We start from the raw sequence: 10,273 nt of genomic DNA, 5'->3' as shown, positions 1-10,273 counted from the left end.
AAATGTACCAAACAAGCAAGTTATGTTAATGAATTATTTTGCTCTTATAGATATTCAGGGTAGATATGTCCCTTTTGCATGCAATATCAAACAGTCATAATGACTATGACTACTGAGGAAAGGGTTTTATTATACAACCCTGAAACGCGTCTAGTCGTTTATGCACAATAACTGGCATAATACTATTCTTGGAGAACTGTGCCCAAACTTTAAGGCCGGTTACCTCTTATGAACTGTACCACCATCAGGGCTCTTACTTCGTTGTCTACCCGGTCCAGCAACACAAATCCATCCCGATGCAGTGATCCCGGCTCTGACCACAGCTGACGTCAGACGCCGGCAACACGAGGCGAGCTCTCTGCATCCAGTATAGGGTCTCAACCAGCTAGCGGAGAGGAATTCACCAACTCCAGCGCACGCCAGCGCCAGCAGTCCCCGGGCACTATTGTGATCTTCGGCGCCTGCCAGCGCCTCAGCCGTCAGTGACTGCCACCGCTCCCACCCGGACTCTACTGGACCAAGCCGCCTATGTTTGGAAACGCTGCACAGAGGACCCAATGCATCACAGACACCCAGGCATTGCGGGAATAACACCTATTGCCCGGGTTACCATTACAAAGACCGGTAACATAATCTTTAATTACCACAGACTGTTTGATATTGCATGCAAAAGGGACATATCTACCCTGAATATCTATAAGAGCAAAAAAATTCATTAACATATCTTGCTTAAATTGCTTGTCTGGTAAATTTTTTGTTATAAAACAGAAGCTAATTTTTTGCAAGTATTATTGTTCTAATTATCTTATGCATAAATTATATTGTTAGGCTGCTTTTATTTATGTATGTTCTTCTCACAAGGGCCCTGTGAGAAGTACCTAATTTTACTCATATTTTTAATAAATTACTGATTATTATTGAAGCACGATCCACGATTATTTAATTTCATTTACTCACCTAGAAGGTCCGGGCTACATTCAATTTTTTAATTTACAAATCTGTTTAACTTTCTGGAGCCAGTTGATATATAAAAAAGTTTTTTCCTGGAATACCCCTTTAACGTATTGTACAGAATGTTAGCCCTATATATGAGCAGCCAAATGAGGACACCTTCTAGATGTCCTAAAATAAAGCATGTGGCCTTATATCTACTAAATGGCCTTCTTATCTACCTGATTTATGGTGCAAAGATTACCTTCACTACAGTACTCTCAGCACTTCTCTGTATTTCCATTCTATGGCGATTGAATTGTTCCATCACATATACAAAATTTGGTAACAATCCGGCTGACTGAATTTGCACCAGTTAAAGGTTTAGTTGCAATTCACTTTAAAAGGGGTACTCCGCTGATCAGCGTTTGAAACTGTTCTGAACGCTGGAGCCGGTAGCTCGTGACTTCATAGCCCCACCCCCTCAATGCAAGTCTATGGGAGGGGGCGTGACAGCCGTCACGCCCCCTCCCATAGACTTGCATTGAGGGGGCGGGGCTATGACGTCACGAGCTCCCTGCGCCAGCGTTCGGAACAATTTGTTCCAAGCGCTGAGCAGCGGAGTACCCCTTTAAGGCTATGTTCACACATTTTTGGTCGTATTTGTAGCTGTGAATAATGCAACAATTTCTTTAAAAAAGCTAATTTTTTTTAATACAGTTTTTCCACCATTCTTTTAGATGTTATTTTGCCATTTTATGATCAGAATTTTTTTCCCCCATCCATTAAAAGTCAATAATGGGCACAAATCATGAACATGCTTAATATTTTAATGGCAATTAGGACTTACGGATTTAGTTTTTTTATATACAAAATGTGACCACAGATTTTAATTGAACACATTATAAAAAATTTCAGTATTTTTTAACAAATACTTGATTTAAAGGCCATATTTTTGTAAAAACATATGGCTCTGTGTGTGAACATAGCCTGTCGAGAACAAATAGCTTAGATCTAAGGGCTTATACACATAGCATGTCCCTGCAAGTGGTAAAACTTTTTTTTTTTTTTTTTTTTAATCTGGGAGGAATCTGACTGCTCTTGTATGAAATCGGAGGCATATAAGGGTGCATGCACAACACTTTTTCACTCTAAACGTATCCGGTTTTCTGACCGGACCTCAAAACGTAGTATACTATGTTTTGAGGTCCAGTCAGAAAACCGGATATGGGTAAAAAATGAGCCGACCGGAGTAAAACGGTGACTCCGGTCGGCTCATTAAAGTCAATGGATTAGGGCGTCGGTCCGGCTGGGGTACGGGAGCGCACGGTTTTCCCCTCCCCCAGCCGGATCCGGCACCCGTAGAGTGAAAACATGGTGTGCATGCACCCTAAAAGAAATTATATGATGCAAGGGCCCTATGTCAACTCTGTGTTATCGAAGCCTCTACTATATATTTCCCTTTAGTATTGAGAAACCATTAAACTTATAAAGTCAGTTTTCTACTAGAATAAGCTGCTCACCTATGTCTGCAAAATGGAACTGTTTTAAACTGTGTTCACAATATCTGCAACTAATGTTTGTAAGAAAATCTCTGACAAAATTGAACTCTTCACATCGCTATTTAGCCCGGTAAAACAAAGGACCCTATGCAGGAAACCAAAGGGACCAAATTATAGTTAATGGGCTCTGTTGGATAGCGTTAGTATACTTCTTTCTAGATAGTATGCCACATACCTGGCATTCATGGTAGTGCCAAGACAGTCTTACAGAAGGAGTGGTTTGATGATAAAACATTATAAAGATTTGTACAGTCAGAATAAACTATCCATGTGTCCTGGTCTGTGTGATTACATCTCCCTAATCTTTTTTTTAGGCGTACTAATGATCATGCTGGGTTTTGTGGTTTTGTCTAACACATGGATTAACTGAGAGACTCCTAACTTTCCATAGGGGACTTACCAAAGTGGGAAAAGATTGCAAGCAGCATAAAGCTAAGAACAATACATGTGCTTTAGGATATTTACAAATGTGCAAGAAGTAACAGGCCAAGAAGGCGGTGATTGTAGATTCCTCCAAATGAATACATCATAGGAGGTAAGTAGCTGGCAGATGCAGAATGGGCTTCATGGCGGGGGGGCAGGAAAATATTTTTTACATTAAATGCAAGAGCCACAGAATTACTTTTAAGTAGGAGGTTCCTAAGAGCTGCCAACTAGTGGGTAGACATGTTGGATCGCTCCTATATTGACATGTCAAATCAGTCCTGTTACACCACTGTAATTATGTTATCTTATATGATATGTCTGGGCAGAAAATGTAAATATGAAGGTAACCGACCCAATAAAAGTTTTTAAGTTGCTCAGTGCACTACATGGCAAACCCCAATGAGCTGACATTCACTGTATATAAAGGATAAGAGGAACCTTCATCACTCTCTAACACTCAATTCACATTTTTGTATCTGGAAACTTAGCACAGCACCTATGGCAACTCAACATGTGTTTCCTTCCCAATTGATCTTAATAAAATGAACAGTGCCAAGTGTTTTGGTCTCATGGCTTTGGGCCTCAATGCCTAGAGCAGCTTCCTGGAATCACTAGTATGTAGTGTCTTGTGTGTAAATGCTGATAGTCCAGTAGATTACTCAGATGTCTATGCTTCCTTCATAAATAAGTACTGACAGCATGCTCAGCCAGGCTGACTTATCGTTCTATGATTCCACAGCCATGACGGCATCTGGTATGCAATTTCCCTTTAATTTTGGAGTCCTAAGGCAAGCTGTGTGTTTTAGAAATGTAGTCACCTCTTCTTGTGATTTTGTAAAAGCACTCAGTAACTTGTTTTTATATGTATATGTGTTGTAAAAAAATATGAGAAAGAGCATTGTACCTGAAGGGCAGTATTTTGTGGTGATAAAACTCCATACATGGAGTAGACCTTGAATGGGGGAGAGTACATTGCCCCATGATTTTTCAGACTTGCCTAGAAAGAGATAAGTTGATCTCATCACTTCACAGGCTGTGGGTGTCCATACTCCTTTTTGCATGACCTGTTCTGTAAACTCTGTCTCACACCATCCCTGACTGCCTTCCACAGACCATAGCTTGTGATGTTCTCTTTTGGCTCGCACTCACAAAAAATTGTAACGTGTATGCGACCCAATACATGTAAACACTAGAACGCCACTGGTACAGGTGCTACAGTGTTTAAAAAACTCTTTAAAATAAATGCAATAAGGCCAACCGCATAAAATCTGGAATATTAACTGATTTAGTGGCCAATTAGATTGATTCGCAAATTCCAGCAAATTACTGCCTCTACCTGTAAACCACAAAAACTGGTTTTGTGTCTTGGCTCTGCTTTTTGCAGTATTATAGTGCAGCCAGGTCCTGCATATGTGCAACTACTTTAACAGCCCTTCTGCCATTACATTTTGTAGGCAGAATATACCAAGCAAATGGCAGATCAGGAGCAGGCTGCTTTTTCTTCTTAGTGCATTCTTGACTCTTGCCGCTACCCTGGAATTTACACTTAGTGGCTGTGCCTCATGGCATGCACTGCCATGCAGGAATAGTGTGTGGATGTGTTTAACGGGTGTGTGCAAAGAGACCCCACTCAGTAGCTGTCTTTGGGCCAGGGACGGTTGCGCTGCCAGTTCCTGTCATTGTGGTTTTGCTCCGCGTCTCGTTCCAGAAGACGATCCTGGGAGTCATGGCCATTCGTGTTGTGCAGTCCACTGTTATGTTGTCGGTGAGGCTGATACAGGTCCTGGTAGGCATCTGAGTACTCATCCTCCATGTGGCGGGAACTCCTCTGGGAAGAGGCTGTCCAGGTTTTGCGGGAGGTTTCACTGGCCTCGTCTGACTGCATTAAGCTGTCTCGCTCTAATGGAGAATGCTCACTGGCTCGATCCGAGAGAATTTGCTGGTTCTGTTGAGTGGGTTATAGACATATGAAATGCAAGTTGATCAGCAAATATACTAGTAAGCCGTAAATATATTAATCATCTTTAAATACAGCTAAAGTAATAAAAAGCAAACATTCATTATGCACTTTTATAAAATCAATAGAATTTTTGTGATCTGAGCTTTGGTGCGATGGGTCACATAGCAGTCCCTTTTTGATGTGCACAATGATGTTTGTCACTGTACCTGTAGGCCAGGAATGGCAGTGGGGGGAGTCATTAGATTTTGGCCAGTGTGTGGGTGCAGTGGGTGATGTGTGGCTCTCCAGTACACCTCCATGTATTCTGCAAGGTGTTCACATGCATCTTCCAGCTGATTCTCATCCAAAATTACATCAAACAGTTCCTAAAGTAAGAAAAAAGTATTCAGTAGATGTAATGTAATAGAAAATACTGTACATATTGCACAAAGCAGTGCAAAAATGTGCAAATGATAAAAGTGATTACAAATAAAGTCATGTGATTTTGACAACCTGTTTTAACCTGCCTGCATCCTCCAACACAGAGCACTGAAGTTTAGCTAATATAGAATGGTCAAGGAAATGGAATGTCAAAGCAGATAATCTACTTCAATTGATAGCTTAAATTGTGTTATGCATAGGAGAGAGCATAGACAGAGTGCATGCACGTTGAGCCAATCTGTCTCCTCCAGAGAATCTTTGCAGTATAGTTGTGAGCACCTGCTTCTGGTGTAAATACTTGTGTTACATCCTATGTACATAGTGCCGCCTCCTGATTGAAATCCCCTCTCCTCATCCCTTTTATTATCAAGTCACTATTTTGATGTTGCCCCTTGTTTGTTGTCATCCAGCTGCTGGTTGTTCTCTTTCTGCTCACACAGGACCTAGCCCCCACATGCCTTCTAAAATACTAAACTAAGTGTTCCCCAACACAATGCCTGCCTGTTCAGTCCAGAACACTTTCTCCAGCACTAAATAGGTCATAGAGGAGAGCTTTAGAATGGGAGCTGTCCTGTGAATGAACAGAGAAGGGAGTCCAGGGGTGAGTACTGCTGGCAAACAGTCCAGCTCTTGGCATGCTGCTAAAAATGCAGAGAATTAGAAATAGCTACCGTGTTTCTCTGAAAAAAAGACCGGTCTTATATTAATTTTAGTCACCAAAAACACACTAGGGCTCATTTTCAGGGTAAGGCTTATTTATTTACGGTACCGTATGTAAATTGAACAACATTTAATGGTATTTACTTCCCTCCCCCCACCCCCATCATTATCATGTGATGGGTGCAGCTCTGCCCCCCAACATCCCCCCCCCCTGCCGGTTTATCAGCCCAGCGCTGCACCCCACATCGGGGGACTAATCGTATGTCACCCGCGAGCGGTGCTTCTCTCCCCCCCTGCCAAATATTTATCAGCCGCTGCTCTGTACTTTCTATTCCTGTGCTCGGGCTGTAAATATTAAAAAACAAACTTTAACTTACTTTCGTCCTCCGTTCCCGCGTTGCTAAGGAACCGGCCTCATGGTCCCTCCGTTGTTCTTGCTGTGGTCCTGGGGATGGGAACGTCACAGAGCCTTCAGCCCATCACCGGCCGCAGCGATGTCCCGCCTCGGCCGATGATAGGCTGAGCCCACTATCATGTAAGAAGCCCCCGGCTCCTTACAGGACAATGCGCTCAGACTATCATCGGCCGAGGCGGGACATCGCTGCGGCCGGTGATAGGCTGAAGGCTCTGAGACGTCCCAACACCAGGAAGCAGCAAGAGCAGCGGAGAACAGGGAGGCCGGTTCCTTAGCAACGGAGGATGAAGGCAAGTTAAAGTTTGTTTTTTAATATTTGCAGCCCGGGTCAGTGGTCTTCAACCTGCGGACCTCCAGATGTTGCAAAACTACAACTCCCAGCATGCCCGGACAGCAGTTGGCCGTCCGGGCATGCTGGGAGTTGTAGTTTTGCAACATCTGGAGGTCCGCAGGTTGAAGACCACTGGCCTAGGTCTTATTTTCGGGGTAGGGCTTATATTGCAGCCCACCCCGATAATACAGCTAGGGCTTATTTTCGGGGTAGGGTGTATTTTCGGGGAAACACGGAGGGGACTTTTAGAGGCTCACTAACTGCAGTGAGAACACCACCTTATCACCACACACACCAGAGGGTTAATCTAACAAAACCCTGCAGGTTTAAAATTCCTTTGAAAGTACAGGTACACTTCAACACCATATAACCACAACTCAACTGGTAATATTTATTTCCATATTATCTGCCAGCACATTTAAATACAGAAAATATAAAGGAGCTTGGCCAGGATCCCCTGACAATACTACAAAACCATTAAAACTTCTGCAAACCCATTAAAGTATTTTAAAACAACATAAAACGGTGACAAAGCAGCGTGAACTAGGACTCGCAGCCTGCTGCATTTTTGCTGCTCATTTTCAACATCGTTCAGAATGAATTAATTTTCTAGGGAAAACAGCATTTATGTTTTACGTGCAACACAATCGGCTGCAAAACAAGCATTGCTATGGCATATTAGGTGTGAATTTTGCTCTTAAATGGGAAATTGAGCAGTAGTTTATACAGCTATGGAATGGAACTAATCTCTGCCCAAAAGTTCAAGAAAATACATGAGCTTTTCTATCAGAATATAATAAGACAATGCGCATGCACACTAAATCCAGAGGACAACATATTGTAGCAATTCAGGCAAACTAAGAACTCCAGTGCCTAGAACGAAAACTTGGCTTTACGTAACAGGTGTGGTTACAGCAAATTGTTAAATAAGGGCTGGATGTGCCCAAAAAGCATTGGCATCAGTTAAGTGTTGTGTGCTCTCTCTACCACTTGTTAAATAGAGTCAAGTTTTATCTTCTAGAGTTTTTTTTGCCAACATAGCAGTAGAACAGGGTTAATTCTTCACTCTTTTATACTGAAAATCTAGCCTTGACTCAGCTTATTCTTTAAAGGGGTACTCCACCCCGAGACATCTTATCCCCAATCCAAAGGATAGGGGATAAGATGTCCAATCGCGGGGGTCCCAGCGCTGTGGCACCCTAGACGTGCCGGATGACTGGCAATGCTGTGCGGAGGCTCAGGACGTCACGGTCACACCCCACTTGTGACATTAAGGCCATGCCCCCTCAATGCAAGTCTATGGGAGGGGGCGTGATGGCCGTGAAACCCCCCCCCCCAACCACATAAGCTTGCATTGAGGGGGTGCAGCCGTGATGTCACGAGGCTCCGTGCTGCACCCGATGCTCTAAACGAATGCCGGGTGAAGCAGGGAGATCGCGGGGGTCCCCAGCGGTGGAACCCCTGTGATCAGACATCTTATCCCCTATCCTTTAGATAGGGGATAAGATTTTTAGGGGCAGAGTACACCTTCAAAGAATAAACTGAATCAAGGCTATATTTTTCAAGGCTGAATCAAGGTTTTAATGGTGATATTATGATTTACAGGGTTGTTTGGTGATCGATAAATCATTTAAAAAGGGCGTATGCCTTTACCGGTGACATTTTGATTGTGCTTGTTCCATGCTAAACAGCACTTTCTGTCCAGTCTTGACATGAAGGAAATGCCTGCTCAGCCAATCACTCACCACAGTTGTGACCCTCCGCACCCATTGATTGGCAAAGTGGCCATTTTCTTGTGTCAAGATGGACACTAGGAAGCAGTTATTAGCAGGGACCAGACACTGTTGGGACTTCAGGAGGTGTGGGCTTGGGCAGGTGAGTATCACTTATTTTCTTACAATTGTTTATTAATTTTGTTTTTAAATACATGTTACTTATTACATTTTGGTTGCCAAGTTTGGCCTTATTCCTCTTGTCTTAGCAGAGGAAGAGAAAAACCTGTCACTCTTCTCCTTCCTATACTCATTTCTTGTAGGAAGCAAGGGCAAATAAGCTTGTATTCCCCTACTCCACAATAAGGAAACAATAAGGAGGAGCACAGTTTAGAATTTTGGTATAGGTCTCTTAATATGTTCCAGTATATAATCTCCCAGATTATCAAGGTCCTCTAAACCTTTCATCAGTAAATGGAAGTAAAACTTTACAGAAGACATGATACACAATATACATTAATAAAAGTATAAATAAAATAGTATGAACATGTATTTGTCTATAAATGGTGGATAACATGCTATAATAAGAGCATGGCAGAGATCAATACACTTTATTTAGGAGAGATTTATCATAACCTTTGCAGAAGAAAAGTTGCCCATAGCAAATTAAAGAAGCGATCACGTTTTTTAATAATTATCACACCACAACATAATTATATAAAAAATACAACATTTCTTACAATTATAACCCCCCTCCCCCCCCCCCCTTCAAACCTCTGACTTTACAGTGTAAAGTACTCTACTACTTGCCAGCATTCGGAACATTTAGTTCCGAATGCTGTGTGCGCGCTGCAGGGGTTGGCCATGCCCCTTCGTGACATCAGGCCACGCCCCCTCAAAGTCTATGGGAGGGGGCGCCATGCAAAAAAACAAAACAATTTTTTTTTTTTTAACTCTTATCTTATTTTCTACCAAACACATTGTTTCACATTTGGTCATCCCTTCTATCCATCTATCCTAAATTGCATGAAATTTCAAAGTTTGTCCTCCCTTTATTGCTCATCCAAATTAAAAATTTATAATTTTACAGACTGTTGCCTTAAATTCGTTGATTTTGGTGATCTGATTGGTTGCTATGGGCAACTGGTCAATTTTCCTTCTGCACAGGTTTTGATGAATCTCCCCCTAAGTGTCTACCTAGTGACCTTGTTAGGGTCATTTTCCGAGCTTATCAGAGTCTTGGCTGAAACTGAAAAGAACAGCAAACCATGCTTTCAGTTCATGCCAAAACTAGGATACACTTGAAAAATGACCTAGACACTAGGTGACTACATTCAGGTGAATGAACTGAACGGGGTCCGTGCCGATCTGAGCACTATACGTTGGCAGACTCTTGTACATCGGCTGTTCAGATTGGGACGGACCCCATTTAATTAATGCATGTGTACCTCAGAGGCATGAATTGTTATGTGAACCCAGTCTAAGCCATGTCATCTCCTTTCTTACCGGAGGGCACTGTATTAATTTGTCAGCTGCTAGCATCTGGACATTGAGGTGTTTAACTTGAGATTTTCCCCTGGACTTTATTAGTCTCTGCAGCACCTAAAAGAAACCGGCATAGATTATTGAGGACAGAGTGTTTCCTCTAGCTGTCTGGCACATAAGCAAATGCATTAGTGCACAAAAAGCAAATCTGGACGGCATCGCATTGTCTCTTACAGAAGCCGCTTTGCTGACACTAGAGCTATAAACTTAAAATACTGTTAACATTTGGGCAGCTGTCCCCTGAGGAGGCGCTCTCACCGATACATATTAAGCGCATTATTTCTAGCTCAAGATCTGTTGTCTTTTGTGAGC

General features: G+C 42.5%; 1 protein-coding gene across 4 annotated transcripts in view; it reads right to left on the bottom strand.

Annotated features, from left to right (window-relative positions):
- Positions 1 to 1,509: 1,509 nt before the first annotated feature.
- CACNB3 (calcium voltage-gated channel auxiliary subunit beta 3) overlaps positions 1,510 to 10,273 on the bottom strand; it is a 223,442-nt gene continuing 214,678 nt past the window's right edge. For 3 of the 4 annotated variants that reach the window (XM_056562249.1, XM_056562248.1, XM_056562247.1), the window contains exons 11-13: positions 9,923 to 10,018; positions 5,085 to 5,243; positions 1,512 to 4,863 (exon numbers count right to left, since the gene is read on the bottom strand). In XM_056562249.1, coding sequence (XP_056418224.1) covers positions 4,549 to 4,863; positions 5,085 to 5,243; positions 9,923 to 10,018 — 570 coding nt within the window. In that variant the 3' untranslated portion in view covers positions 1,512 to 4,548. Of the gene's footprint in view, positions 4,864 to 5,084; positions 5,244 to 9,922; positions 10,019 to 10,273 lie in introns of all 4 variants that reach the window. The other variant, XM_056562250.1, reaches the window with a different exon arrangement.

The sequence above is a fragment of the Hyla sarda genome, chromosome 2 (assembly GCF_029499605.1).
Source record: "Hyla sarda isolate aHylSar1 chromosome 2, aHylSar1.hap1, whole genome shotgun sequence".
NCBI lineage: Eukaryota > Metazoa > Chordata > Amphibia > Anura > Hylidae > Hyla > Hyla sarda.
Note: the sequence above shows the minus strand (reverse complement) of the source record. Positions and strands in the feature narration are given on the sequence as shown.